A 15,752-nucleotide genomic window follows, 5' to 3' on the forward strand; every position below is an offset into this window, starting at 1 on the left:
AGATAATGAACACGAAGCAATAATTTTACTGATTCGTTGTCAGCTGTACAAGCAATTCAATCAGGTGTACAAGGTCCACGCAGTGACATACTATACGACATCTTGTACCCACTTGTATACTGTTTTAAACTCCATGTACATCAGCTGTGATATTGTTTGGATTCCTGCACATGTTGGTGTAGCTGGAAACGAAGTAGTTGACACACTTGCTAAGATGGCTTGCAACAGACCACAGCCAGATATTCAATCAATTAAGCCCATTCCAAGATATTACTGGTTTGTCATTTTATCTTCAATAACTGCATCTTGGCAAAATAAATGGGATAATGAAACTACAGGTAGACACATGTACTCTACTTGTCCTGTAGTAAACAAACATTTTAAAATTCGTCGGCGTTGTCGCAGAGATGAAGTTGTTTTAACTCGTCTCAGGCTGGGACATTGTGGATTAAAGGCATATAGAAGTATTTTAAAGACCTATCTCCTCTGTGTGAAAGCTGTAACTTACACTGCCCAGAAACAGTTCAGCACTACCTCATTGAATGTCCAGCTCATGAAAACCCACGTAAGGCTCTTAAAGAAACTGTGCTTAACAAAACCCAAAATACTTTTTCAATGAACGCAATACTTGGCGATAATTTAATGTATGGTTGCATACAAAGAGCTGTTTTAGACTTCCTCGTTAAAACGGGTAAGTACGATGTAATTTAACTGAACAAAAATATAACAGTTTGTTAAGTGTTGGGCGCATATAGGCCTTTTAAGGCCAAAGGTCGCCCTAAAACCTTATATACCTACCTACCTACCTGTGACAGGGCGCTATTCTATCACAACCCTTCGGATGAACGAACGCGGTATATATGGTATATTTAGTTGAGTGAGTGGTTGAGTGAGTGAGTGAGTGATGGCTGGGTGGTCCGCTTTACAAATATTCTAACCAGATGATGGTGGTGGACATATGAAATGGGATTGACATGTTGTATCCTTTTTTGGGAATCAACCAGGGCCTTCTTCGTCATGAGCTGATGCATTAACAGAAATAATTCGTCTCACAATTTGTTTCGTTGTCAAATTAATTCAGTTGATAACAGTGTACAGAACTTCCCTATCACATCACACGGACCCGCGATGGGACAACAGTAAAACTTTTATCTCATCATAACGGACACTGTCATCAAATATTCCAGCTTGAACGACATCCACCTCCAAGCATTATGCAACATATCAAATTCGTTTACGATAAAGCTCGCGCATGAACGGAAATGACATGTACAACAAGGAAGCCGAACCTCCAGGTAGGTGTGTCTTGTGCTGTCCCAACACCTCCAAGTAAACCTGTCTTGATAAAGATATATTTGCAGTGGAAATCAGAGAAATATGTACGCGAAAATAATAACTCATAAAGTATCTACTCTGGCCAAGATTTACGCTTACACAGTCGAACGTCAAATCCAACAGGTAATCCTATTATTGTCAGTTCTACTTCAGACGCCATTCCTTTTAGAGAGGTGTGCACGATCCGTGTAATTTAACTCTTAAAAAGCAAGAACATATCTGTCTGACTTTGTGGCAGTTACAAACGGTGTTTATTTGGACGTATTTACAAGGAATAACCTGAATCCTGTACTTGTAACAGGACTTTGACGTACTCAATATCGTCGCTGTGAATGCTTTAAAAAGTGTCGTAAACGTAGCAACGGACAGGTAGGATAGACTATTTTATAGATGATTACTTAAAAAACAATGTTGGAGACATGTCACGATGACCTAAACACCCGGCAACTGTGCAGTAGGGTATGTAGGTCAAGGAGTTGCGAGTGGGGTGACTGGTAAAGACGCGTCGATAGCATAATGTGTGTGAGGTACGGGTGGAGGATATTGTGTATAGTGGCCGACAGCGCAAGGGGTGGGTGATAACTGAATTGTGTCTGCTGGTAGTTAGCAAGTGATGGGGTACAGGTGAAGTGAATAGAGTCTAGTGTGGGGGATAGACGTGAAATGAATAGTGTCTGGTCGTAGATAGCAGGTTTGGGGGATACAGTTGACGTGAATAGTCTGCTGGTAGATAGCAGGTGTGGGAATACAGATGAATTGAATAGTGTCAGCTGGTAGATAGCAGGTGTGGGAATACAGATGAATTGAATAGTGTCAGCTGGTAGATAGCAGGTGTGGGAATACAGATGAATTGAATAGTGTCAGCTGGTAGATATCAGGTGTGGAGATACACGTGAAGTGAATAATGTCAGCTGGTAGATAGCAGGTGTGGGAATACAGGTGAAGTGAATAATGTCAGCTGGTAGACTACAGGTGTGGGGCATACAGGTGAAATGAATAGTGTCAGCTGGTAGATATCAGGTGTGGAGATACACGTGAAGTGAATAATGTCAGCTGGTAGATAGCAGGTGTGGGAATACAGGTGAAGTGAATAATGTCAGCTGGTAGACTACAGGTGTGGGGCATACAGGTGAAATGAATAGTGTCAGCTGGTAGATATCAGGTGTGGAGATACACGTGAAGTGAATAATGTCAGCTGGTAGATAGCAGGTGTGGGAATACACGTGAAGTGAATAATGTCAGCTGGTAGATAGCAGGTGTGGGGATACAGGTGAAATGAATAGTGTCAGCTGGTAGGTATCAGATGTGGAGATACACGTGATGTGAATAATGTCAGCTGGTAGATATCAGGTGTGGAGATACACGTGATGTGAATAGTGTCAGCTGGTAGATGGCAGATGTTGGAATACAGGTGTAATGAAAACTTCTGGTCATAGATAGCAGGTGTGGGGGATACAGGTGAAGTGAATAATGTCTGCTGGTAGATAGCAGGTGTGGGAATACAGGTGAAATTAATAATATCTGCTAGTAGTTAGCAAGTGATGGGTTACAGGTGAAGTGAATAGTGTCTGGTGTTGGGGATAGACCTGAAATGAATAGTGTCTGCTGATAAATAGCAAGTGTGGGAATACATTTGAAGTGAATAATATCTGCTGGAAGATAGCAGGTGTGGGCATACAGATGAATTGAATAGTGTCAGCTGGTAGATAGTAGATGTGGGAATACAGGTGTAATGAAGAGCTTCTGCTCGTAGATAGCAGGTGTGGGGGATACAGGTGAAGTGAATAATGTCTGCTGGAAGATAGCAGGTGTGGGGGATGCACATAAAGTGAATAGTGTCTGCTAGTAGGCAGCAGGTGTGGGGTTACAGATGAAGATGTAAAAAGTGTGTGATTGTGTTAAAAAGGATACATTAGTAAAAAGCAAAAAGGGTTGGAGGCACGGGTAGAGTAAAATAGTGTATAATGCTCTGTGAACAAGAAGAGTAAATTACGTGTGGTTAAATACATGTACTGTACACTGTATATTGTAGCAATATCTCATCGAGCTACCAAAAATGCCAATGTGACTTCCATAATCATGGCTCTGATATAATGTCCATCGCAACAGCCTCAAAACCGACCATTTGAGACACTTCTCATCACTGATAGGTATGCATAATGCAGTTAATGATGCACTTTTGTGAATCTCATGGTATTTGTACTTATAACAGCCCTCACAAGCGATGCGTCTCTTATCTATTTCTGCATATATTGAACATCCCTCGGGTTCAGCATGAGTAGTAAGGAAATATGCATACCTTACTGTTTCCGCAAGTATTCACGCATAGGTATACATGTTTCTCACTAACCCTTGTTGACTGTCACTACGAGGGGCGTTCAATACGTTGTCAGCCTTACCTAATAAAATGATACAAATGCAGCTGTTTTTAATTTTTTTTTATTTTTCTACACATTATCTGTCAACCTCAAGCAAGTTGGTTTTCCTATGTTCCAGCCTCACGATCCCCCATTTTGTTTGACCTTTTATCTTCTATTTTTCAGGAAACCAAATACTTCAAGAAACATTTTGTGTGATTGAGATAGACAGCAGAAGTCCGCTAGAATCAAACTTACATATTAAAATGCATAGAAAAGTAATTTGAAACTGCAATCGCTTGTTAAAGTGGCTGTGATTAGGAAAACATTCATTGCTTGCTCAAATAATTCATTATCCGGATGCAACGTGACTGTGAATGTTTAATTCAAATGCAATTTCGATCAAATACTTCTGTTCTGTGCATGTATGTTCCTGGAATCAATATGCCATTCTTATGAAGTAGAATCGATTGAATAGAGACACCGATATCATCTGTTTCAGAATGGACGCCTTCCCCAAGTGTACTGTCTGTCAGCAGCAGTTTACCCTAAAAGGCCCCGCCCCCTACCTTCTGCCCTGTCTACACGCCGTGTGTGAGACGTGTGTCACATCTGCAGCTGGTGGTGTGATATCATGCTCTACTTGTCAGAGGAGGTCAACCTCATAGATACACCACCCAAGAAGGATGTGGTGAGAAGAAAGGAAGTATACTACCTGACAGTCAAACATCGCCCCACAGAGTTTCTCTGTTCAAATGATGACGGCAACCAGGCTGTATGTTGGTGTCCAGAGTGTGAAGAGTTCCTTTGTGAATACTGCCAGAACTTGCACAATCGTTTTAAAGCTACCAGAATACATGTTGTTGAAACCTTTACGGATACAACACCGGGAAGCATACATAATAAACCAGTTTGCAAACTTCACAGCCCTTATCCTCTTGAATATTTTGACAAAAACTGCAACATTTTGATCTGTGCCAAATGCAGACTTTGCGAGCATGCTGAGCACGATGTTGGAGATGTAGATGTGACTGCTGGTGCTGCTAAAGAACGGATAGAACAGCATGGGAAGAACGTGACTGCACATCATACTTCTCATCAAGCCTATCTGAAGACCATCAGCAAAGCCGTGAATGACACCAAGAAGACAAGCAGTGCCCTGAAGGAGGCCATCCACCACACTTTCCTTTCTCTGAGGACACAACTCGACCAAAGAGAGATGGAGCTGATCATTGATCTTGAGAATCAGACGATGCAGGAACTCTCAAATCTACACACCGAGCAAGTTACCTCTGAAGGCGAAAGTGAACGATGCAAGTGGACCTCAGACTACATCAAGACAGTTCTCAGATATGCTTCAAACTCGGACTTCGTGACACTTGAGAGTTCAATACAAGACACAACAAAGACGTACCTCACATCGGTTCCACCAGACACGCACAGGACACCTGCAGCCGCTTTCAACACGGGAGGACTGGATAAGTTGAAATCCGAAATCTCCAAATTCGGGTGTATCAGGGGATATGGCTCAGTACCATCAGGTACTTACTTCAGCTGACAATATGTCCATATGTATAAAGTCTATCTGTTTGAAGCTTTGTAAAGAATATATCACGAGTAAATATTTGCGGATTATATACTTTAATGTCACTTTAAAATGGTATGATGATAATGTTCGATCTATACATTTCTCAGTGAACCGTTAACTATTTGATGTGTAATGATTGTTGGTCATTTTACAGACAAAGGTACACAGACAGATGGCAGTCATCTAACTGATGCTGAGAGAACATACGAGCATGTAAGTACTTCTTAATTAGTGAACATGAGTACATATGTTTTGTTTATAAGTATTTATGATAAACAATTTACGATCAACCGACGACATTAAATGTTATTGTTGTCTGTACAGTAAACTGATGTTTGTATGTTAGATTTTAAACGAAGCTAATGTTGTTTTAATCTTGAATTGTGACATTTATGTGGGGTGTTTTGTTAAAAAGGTGGAGTTCTTGGAGGCACCACTACCTCGGTTTGGTAAGCATATTTTGGATAACACTTAAACAGGAAATATTGTTATGATAAGTGTTCATGAATATTTGAAAAGGGGACGTAACTCACGCAGTCATATCATTTGAATTAAAGGAGATGTTTCAGTGTTAGACTTTAGCTGTCACTTTGACACGATGTTTTGATAAGGCAACATTGTAATCTTATACATCACCAGTACCATTTAGAAATGGAGAGCAGCTGAAATGAACTGCAGTTGACCATTAAAAATCACTTCGGGAATTAAATGGACTGAAAATTTGTGTTGATAGATGTTATGGTGTGTTCAAAAGAGCAGTACCCCGATCTTTAAACCTACTATAATTCTTAAAACCAAATTCAGTTTATACTTTCAAATATGTATTAGCATGTGCTCTCTCCGTGATTCTTCGACATACAGCCTGGATTTATGTTGCAGAAGCTGGGCGTGAAACCAACAGACGTGAAACAGGGACGATGACGCCGGTGGCTCTGCAGTGTGAGTACAATCAGATGCTAACTGTCTTCAACACTTGATGACGCGACATTGTCCGCACTTCATAAAGATGATACCCATGCCTGTCGTAAGAGGCGACGAAAGGGATCGGGTGGTCAGACTCTCTGACTTGCTTCACACATGTCATCGTATTCCAATGCGTAGATCGATGCTCATGCTTTTGATCACTGGATTGTCTTATCCAGGCTTTATTATTTTCACACCGCCGCCATATACCTGGAATATTGCTCATGGAAGCGTTAAACAACCAACCAACCAACCAATCAATCATAAACAGGATAGGTCACTGACTGCTGTTTAAACACGGGATGCCGTACACAGGATGCTGTACAAAGGGTGCTATACACAGGTTGATGTACCCGCTGCTGCTGAATCCCTTCAACACTGTATTTAGAGGTTGGTGTTTCCCTGAAGTCTGATATTGTAATATATGTGGTTATGTTATACGTAGTTGAAACGCTGAACCTCCTCACCCCCACTGCTGTGGTATTATGGTCTGTCCCTTGAACACAAGATTGAGTGATATCATGGCGGCAGACATCAGGAATGGACTTCACATATTGTACCCATGTGGGGAATCGAAACTGGGCCATCGGCGTGACGAGCGAACCACTGGACCACCCCACCTCCCTTTGAACACAAGACACGGTGTATATCGGTGTTCTCAAATCTATAAACACTTGACGTGGTATTGGGTTTGTAGAAACTTTCACACTTATTTAAAAATATGACGTTTCACTGGGTTTATAGAAGTATCCTCACTTCTTGGATGTGGTTCTAGGTATACTCTATTATGACTTATTCTTAGACATCAGGTACAGGAATGCTATTGATAGATGACCATTTACACTTTTGGCATTTGTTTCCATTAGATCATTGAGCGCATATTTCTTGGTGTCATGTGAAGGGGTCCAGACTCGATTGTTTACATACCCCCGCCATATAGCTGGAATGTTGCTGAGTGCGTCGTAAAACTAAACTCACTCACTCACTCAGGTGAAGGACACAGAAATGAGCATTCATTGTTGGATGATCATTAATACATGTGAGTTGATGCACGTGAGAAGGTGAGCCGGATCTCTTGTTTATACGCTTACGAAACAGTGGCCGCCCCTCACAATCCAGTATATATCGTCAATGAATTAGTCATTCAGGGGACAGAAACACGGACGAATGTTTACATTCGGAACGGCCGATCTATTTCGACTTTTATTTGCTATTTACAGATTAAGCGAGTGAGAATGTTTTTACGCCACTTTTAGCAATATTCCAGGTAGATGACGGCGGGGGACATCACAAATGGGCTTCACACATTGTACCCATTTGAGGAATAGAACCCGGGTCTTCGGCGTGACGAGCGAGCGTTTTAACTACTAAGCTACCTCATCGCCCCACTACGTAGAGATTATATTGAGTGTTTCGTGAATTAATATGTATCTCAGATTAAATGTCGTGGAAAAAGGAGATATTTTCAAAGGTGGAGCTTTTTCCACGTGAGATGAAAGCTGCACCATCTTTCGTGATACTTATGAAAAGTCCCTTTTTTCACATACGTCGTTTGTTGTCGGCAGGTTGTTTTAACAATTACCCGAAATAATAGAAATCTAAGTCGCAATATCTAACCTTGATTGTGGTCAAATGTCATATGAAAAATGTGTAAGGAGCCACCGACCTAGCTTAGAGTAACTCATAACATCGATCACTGGCCATCAAATAATTCAAAGTGTTTTGTGTTATGTTATTCACATATCTTATTAACCAGGATTACTTTAGACTGTTCTTCTTTTCGCATGTCGATTGCAAATGAATTCATAGCATATCACAGGTGTGTGACATATGTTTGTTGACTTGAGTACAACCCTCCCCCATGGTGGGTTTCGATAAAATAATCTTTGGGTCAGGAGATAGCAGTTCTTTTGTTAATCACATACACACATGCTGTATACAAATATTCTCTGTCAGTGATGTAACATATTTAATGCCCACTTGAATTTCATTTTCAAGATTTGAAAAGTTTGTTAACATGTTTCGAAGTGGACGTGAACGTTGCGGCCGATGCCAACATTTGGAGTAATGTCCTGTCTACAGGTTGATAAGAATCTGCTCACATGGCGCCCTCACTGCACGTCCCTGCACGATGGAGGACTTATAATCGTTTGTGGGCTAGAAAAGCGTAAACATGTCATATATTCAGCGTACCCTTGAAGATCCTGGTTAGAATTGGTCTTCAGCACCCATACTTGTCGTAAAAGACGACTAACGGGATCGGGTGGTCGGCTCGCTGTCGTGGGAGGCGACTAGCCGGATCGGATGACATGGCTGATACATGTCATCGTATCCCAATTGCTTAGATCGATGTTGCTAATATTGATCACTGGATTGCCTGGTCCAGACTCAATTATCTACAGACCGCCGCGATATAGCTGGAATATTGTTGAGTGCGGCGTTAAACAACAATCAACCAGCCAACTATATATTCAGTTAAAACTCATCCTCCTCTTATTGAGTTTTATCAAAAACAATAACAACAGTTCACGTCACTTGGTCGTAAACGAGAACTACATGAAACAGGAACACAAGCCGTGATTTTGCTCACCGACGACTGAAGATTCATGTTACAAGCACCCGGAGGGTCTATCTGTCCCTCGATACTCGAGCTCACTGTCTAATCTCGGCACAGTGGATAATGGAATTCTTAATTGGCTCTGTTTAGTTTAAAACTGTTCCACCGTTGTCTAAACTAACGGCTAGGCCCAGAAAATTCCTTTCATTACCTTTAACAAATTAAACAAACAGCTTATCTTATAATGTTTATTGTACATCATAAAATTAACTACCAATTGCAAGTGTCAGTTTGTTTAATGCCGATGAATTGTGTAAGATGAAAGCCTAGAATTATAACAATAAAATGCAAAAATGATGTGCTGCAATGAGTATTATATTGAAGCAGCATATTACATGCACGGAGTTATATTGCTCCGCTCAGCAAGGAGGCTGATAATACAGTTCACTGTTAATTGAATATTTACTAGAATGAGTTAACGTGTTTTACCCCATTTTTGTACGAGGACAAAATATAAGGAGTGTTAGGAAATAGGATTAATAGGACATCTTTAAAGATTAATGTTTACCCATTACCATGCATGTAAGTCAAAACTTGTATGAATGAACGATAAGGTAGGCTGTCTTCCGGGTTCTCTGTCTTGTTATATTTCTTGGTGAATCTGTAACGAAAAGGGTTATGATATCTGAAAATGGCAAGTTTGAGAACTGTGTAATAAAATTATTAAAATGTGAGAGTACATGTCACAGACGATACACAAAACGAGACAACCTCCCCGCTCAGCGAGTGTGCTCAAACTGTGGTCAGTGATTGAAGCGGACGTAGAAGTTACCTGTCGACACTGTGTCTGTTGTACACTCAGATGTAAAAATATCGTCAAACAACTGCTTTGTCGGTCTCATTGTTTAGTAAATCGTATAAGAAGAGTTTAGAATACTAACAATGATAGTTTTATCATGATATGAAGTTTATACATATGTGTTTTCAGGCGGCAAGTGTCTATTTCTGACTACTGACAGCTAACCAGCTCAACTAACAATTTCTGACGAAATGTTTTATGGAGTGTTTATTTCATTGTCAATCAATATGAAAATGTATGAAAAACATTTAGAATACCCATACAAATATTTTCACAGAGTTATAATTTCTATTTAAAGCACAATTATCACACAATTCACACACAGACGAAAATGGCAGCCGACATTTAGTGCGCTGTTTTGTAAACATTGAAACGAGGTTGACAATAAAATTTCTAATTTGTTGTCTGAAGTATGGGAAAATTTCTTAAATTGTAAACAAAATGTATATTTCCAGGTCCTAAACTACAACTGTCCGCTGCTCGAGCCAACACAGGCTGGTGCCACGTAACTACAGGCGGTGAGCTGCTGAACTCGCCGCCCGCCACACAACACAAACACAGCGGCAGGTTACGGAAATATGAGGGTACATGTGCCTCCACCCCCATTCCCCTTCCTCCATCCCCCTCTACTGTCACCCCTGTCCCACACACACCACGATACTGGGAGACCCACTCTAGGGTGGGTGTGGTGGGTAGAGGGTTCTGGTGGCTTGTCCTGGAGATGGGTGTGAGAGAGGAGAGCCGGGTAGACAGTGGGTGGTGTGTTTGTCACCAGCGCCGCTCCTGGTGTGTCGGTGTATGGAGCTGTGGCACACACCAGGGGAGTCTCTGTACCAAGGTGTGGCAGCAAGGGAAGCGGGGGAAGTGTTACAGTAACACAATGTCTGCCGCACCTGGCACACAGGCCACCCTCCACTATGGCGTTGTGCTGGATGTGGGGAAGGGGAGACTCGCCTTCATTGACCTCGACAGAGAGGTTGTTTTAGCCAAGGTGAATGGTGAGTGGAGCGAGTCTCTTCTTCCCATGTTTGGTGTTGGGCCGCCAGGTCTCTACACAGTCAACATGAAGGTGATAAGTGGGGCAGATATCACCATGACTGACACCAAGAAGTCACTTATTTATGACGCCTTGAATTAGACAATGAAATAAACATGACATTGTGTAAACTAGTAAGTGTGACATATTTATTTAAACTGTCAAATGTAATTGTAGTGATTGAGGCGGACGTAACAGTTCTCTGTTTATATACTTTTGATCAGTACAAGAATGTAACGAGGTCAACTAAATGTGATGTTTTTCTACTTGACTGGATTGACTGGGGATGTTACAAACATTTTACATCCATTGTTATGATTATTATTTTGCAGTGGTTGACCAGTGTATCATACATTTCATACATGTCTGGGAAATGTCACAACAAATAACTGAATCTGCAAATTCATCAAAGTTATTTCGAATCATGAATTTATTACCATGTTTAGTTTCTACTCTGTAATGTAAACGACATCAGAGCTTAACATTCACTATATATCTCTCCGATTTGATTGCGGGGCGGTTCGGTTGTTAAAGCGTCTGCTCATCACTCTGAAGACACGAGTTCGACTCCCCTCATGGATAAAATATGTGGAACCCATTTCTGGTATTCCCCGCCTTGATATTGTTTAAAGCAGGTAAAACCATGTGAGGACATTACGCTGTTTCGAAGCACTGCGGTCAAAGGGACGTAACTCTCTTCTGGAAGCTGTGACCGAACCTGTTTCCACGTTTCTCATCTCTTGATGCTCATGTTTATTACTGGATTGTCTGGTCCAGACTCGATTATGTAAAAACCGCCTCTGTAGAGCTGGAAGCATACTCACTCACTCACTCACTCACTCGATTCGGAGGGCCTATAGACTGTTTCTGTTTTAACGGATTATGTTCAATGAGATACACATTAAAGGATTTTTAAAAAGGTTAAACACTATGCATTTTTATTACATAATTCCTTTCTAACATGAATATATACCACATCTGCACCATCCATTTACGAAAACTAGTCTTAAAAATTATAAATATGCACCAAAACTAAAACCACTTAAGCCCCGCCCACTCGTATGCATATTTTTATTTTTAGCGGTCTGCCGTCTGTGGGTGTGACGTCATACCCGAGACTGCGCTCAGTGGGTTGACATTTCAGTAGTGTAGACGCCATCGAGTTGAAAGTGACACGGAGCGCAATATTTTTAATGAAGCGTTGTTGTGATTATGTGTTGGAAACTGACAACTGCACTTCGAGTTTTGATGATTATCCAACTGCGTAAACAACACAGATGTACATTTCCTGAGAAATTCTATTTGACAAGAGGAAGGGCATAGATTGTTTAAGGTCACATGCAACCAAAAAATCAAACATAATTAAAACACAATTATCTCTTATTCATGACATATAATATACACTGCTGGTTACGAAAAAATATATAAACAAAATTATAAGCGTGCAATCGCAAATCGAAAGTGCAAAATTGTGTACTTCGGTTTACTTCCCAAGAAACGAAGCAGCCGGGATACCGAACCCAGTCAGAGCGGGTGCGTGTGCACTCAAGTGTAACGGCTGGTTCATTTGCAGATGCCTTCACGGCTAATTGTGTGTATATATAGAGAGAGATGTTGGGTTTTGTAAATACATGCTCATTTTTTGTGTATAACATTTTGCAATCAACAGACATTAAGTTCAAATTGCATGTGGTCATTGATCGCAGTTGTGTATTGAATATTGTAATTAGCAGACAGGCAGGCAGACACACAGGTGTCAATAAAACAAGACATTGAGTTTTGTCTGTGACAACGACATATCTATATCACAGTTAGAAATTGTGTCAACGCTAAATAATGACATTGCTTCTAAGTGTCGAACTGAGAAAGTGTCTCGGTAAGAAGAACTTGTGGTGAAATAGACAAAAGAAATTATATAAACAGTTAATTTACTGTCATAACATATAAAAAGCTCGCGCCTGTGAGATATCAACAAAACATTAGAAAAATAGCTCACACCAAAGCCTTCACCGAGTATTCACCCGACAACCCGCTTCCAAGCTGCGCGAACCTATTTACTTGCGCACGTGCTATGAGCGCAGCCCAGCTGTTGAAACCCGTTTTCCCCAGAAAAGTCTGGGGAAAATTAGTGAAACGTTTGAACTCCGATTTCGCGCGGTTTTTTTCATCGCGTTATTTTTCAACTTTATAAGTTGAATTTGCATTTTTGACGATTTGTTTCGGTATGACCATACCGAAAGGTATCAGAATCTGCAAAGTTGTGTTTTACGTTGCATGTGACCTTTTACTGTCGGCGTGCGGATTTTTGTGAACCCCTCCACGCACGGTCATCTGTTTTCGTTACACTTTTCAAAGAAGTGCTATGAAAGAGTCCTAACCTCTGGATACGAATAGGCAAAGCTTGAACTTTATAAGGATGCTATATATGGGCGATTCCTTTCGACATTCCAAACAAACACAGAGGCCGAAATGTCAACTTGGGACGGAGACCGAGAGAGTTGCATTCCGGACGCGACGTTGGTTGCAGGTGAGTTTTAAGATGTAGTTGGTTTGGAGCAACATAAACACTCCAGTACTAGCTGGCTGTATAAAGAAAGAGTTGATGGAAAAGGGCGTCATAATTTGCGCTCATGTCCTATTTTCTATCAGAGATATATTTTCACAGCCACTGTTACTGTTACCCAGTAGGGCCAAGTCATCTTTTTCCCGAGACGGAATGTTGGGTGTTTTGTGGTGTGAGTGTGTGTGGAGGGATTGGGATGGGGGTGAATCTGAATCTGTTGAATCTCACTCTTTCTCTCTTTAAGGCGATGTACAATAAATAAAATGAAAATGACTGCTCTGCACTGGCATAAAACTAAGGTATCTATGTACCCCTTGTAAAAGCATCATGGCAGCTGTTAGTCCAGGAGGAGAATCTCAAAAGGGGCCTAGAAATAGGATTTCGTAGCCTCCCCAGTACTGATTTTGTTTGACACTATTTTCAGTTAGTATGATGTCTTGGGTTCATGAAAAGGCCTGTAATACTCTCAGATTGTGGTATCAGGTTTTTTTTACAGGCCATTATATGTGGTGGAGGTCTGCGAGCATTTTCGTCACATTTGGTTTGCTGCCCGACAACACTTCAAAGTTAATCATTAATATTTTAACTACTATCAATCTGATGACTTTCATTTTGACTTCTGTGTACTGCTCAAGGATGTAGAAATTATTTGACATAATTTTGTTTGGGAAAAAAATCAAAATGGCCTCCATTTGGTTTTGTCGTGTTTTGCCTTCTCAGCACTTAAATCTACATAAAAATGAACACCGAATGTTTCCATTTACATCCAAAGTTGATAATTTTTATGTGTTTTGACACTTGTTTCTCCTAGAGTGATGGCTTGGGCACAAAACAAGTCATTTTGTATGGTCATATCGTGGTAATTTAATGTTTTACAGCTTATTCTTTGAGACAGGGGTATTTTTGCAATTATCCAACTTTTCATGCAAATGAGTGTGAGTGATTTATTTAATGGCAGTTGACATTATTTTTGTTACTAAAACAAGTTGTTTTTGTTTTCTCTTTACTTCTAGAGTGACGGCATGTTATTAGGGATTGTTATATATTACCCAGAATTCAAAATGGCCTCCAAAATTGCCGCCATTGTAGTTTAACTATGTATACTTAGTGGAGGACTAAATTTGTACCGATATGAAATCCAAAAGAAATCATTTGGTGTCTAATGTTTTATACAGTACAGGAATAGAGCTAAATTTCAATGATAAGGTCAATCAAAGCTTCACACTCCTAAAATATTTGATGAATTAACATTATCCAAAAGTGTTTGAAAAGTATTCTTCATGGCAGATAACTACGTATAAGCTTTGGTTGTAGGTATTCAAATTGTTCTATCAGATAACTCTTAATCACTTTTGATACATCCATAAGCTTGCAATTAACCCTCCTTTTCACTTTCTTTCATTTCATATGTAACTTCATGTCAGAATCGGACCTGTAGAGATCCGGGTTAGAATTGATCTTCGATAACCCATGCTTGTCGTAAGAGGCGACTAACGGGATGTGGTTGTCAGACTCGCTGACTGGGTTGACACATGTCATCGTATCCCAATGGCGCAGATTGATGTTCATGCTGTTGATCCCTGGGTGGTCTGGTCCAGACTCGATTATTTACAGAAGACCGCCATATAGCTGGAATATTGCTGAGTGCGGTGTAAAACTAAACTCACTAACTCACTCATGTCAGAATCGGAGTCATCTACTGGCAACAAGTCAAAGGTGTTCAGGCAACAATCATCTGCCATACAAAAAGACATGCCTCTGTGCACACTATATCATTCTTTCTGCTGGCATGCTGACTTTTTGCATTACACGATGTCAGTTCAACCAATCCATGGGGAGCAAGATCTCTCGACATCAGAATAGGGATAAGCTGACCATCACAAATGCTCCAACCATGGTCAACTGGTGAAGGAATGTTCATGATTGGTTACAGAGACTGTTTCCAAACATGGACGTGGTAGTTTACTCGTTCAATGTGATGTTTTAGACTGTTGGATGTTGGTGGGAGGTTTTCATTCAATATCCTGTGTCATCTACAGACATCACTGGATTATTTGGTACTTACATAGAACTCACAAACTGGCCACAAGATGAAATGAGTGTTTCTTGAACATCCAAATTGTCATCAATTTGTTGTGTGAAGCTTCTCATCCCTGGGCTTTACAGCCTTTTTGGGAATCAATGTAGAAAAGGTTTTCAGGTTCAGTCGATGTAAAGGTGACCACAAGTTTGTCCTGGAAGGGTTCAATCGACTACTTATGAAGTTATCCCTTTGCTCTGCCCCAATCTGTTCAACATGCAAGAGGCTGTGAAACATATCCTTTGGGACAACAACTCAACTTCCAATGTTCACAAGATGCAGACATCATTCATTTGGAAGATTGAATGGATTTGTCATCAACCTTGATGTGAACATGGACATTCCTAGTGTTCATTTTACAATGGCTCATTCAAATGGAAAATTAAGAAAGAACATCAAAAGCAGTTTGTTAAA

The 15,752-nt window shown here is 40.6% G+C and overlaps 1 protein-coding gene across 1 annotated transcript; it reads left to right on the forward strand.

The window, feature by feature from the left end:
* Positions 1 to 1,323: 1,323 nt before the first annotated feature.
* Positions 1,324 to 10,826, forward strand: LOC124269649. The gene is made up of 6 exons (XM_046704687.1): positions 1,324 to 1,458; positions 4,195 to 5,233; positions 5,435 to 5,493; positions 5,696 to 5,729; positions 6,160 to 6,219; positions 10,115 to 10,826. Exons 2-6 carry the CDS (start codon positions 4,327 to 4,329, stop codon positions 10,795 to 10,797), a joined length of 1,743 nt encoding a protein of 580 aa, XP_046560643.1. The 5' UTR covers positions 1,324 to 1,458; positions 4,195 to 4,326; the 3' UTR covers positions 10,798 to 10,826.
* The last annotated feature ends 4,926 nt before the right edge of the window (positions 10,827 to 15,752 follow it).

This window comes from Haliotis rubra, unplaced genomic scaffold (assembly GCF_003918875.1).
Source record: "Haliotis rubra isolate DU_JTF1 unplaced genomic scaffold, ASM391887v1 Scf146, whole genome shotgun sequence".
In the NCBI taxonomy this organism is placed as follows: domain Eukaryota; kingdom Metazoa; phylum Mollusca; class Gastropoda; order Lepetellida; family Haliotidae; genus Haliotis; species Haliotis rubra.

What these genes read in the sequence shown, in the direction of transcription:
- LOC124269649 (XM_046704687.1), top strand. Translation starts at nt 4,327, where the DNA reads ATGCTCTACTTGTCAGAGGAGGTCAACCTCATAGATACACCACCCAAG. An exon ending in ATATGGCTCAGTACCATCAG is followed by an intron (nt 5,234 to 5,434) that starts GTACTTACTTCA and finishes GTCATTTTACAG; the next exon opens with ACAAAGGTACACAGACAGAT. An exon ending in CTGAGAGAACATACGAGCAT is followed by an intron (nt 5,494 to 5,695) that starts GTAAGTACTTCT and finishes TTTGTTAAAAAG; the next exon opens with GTGGAGTTCTTGGAGGCACC.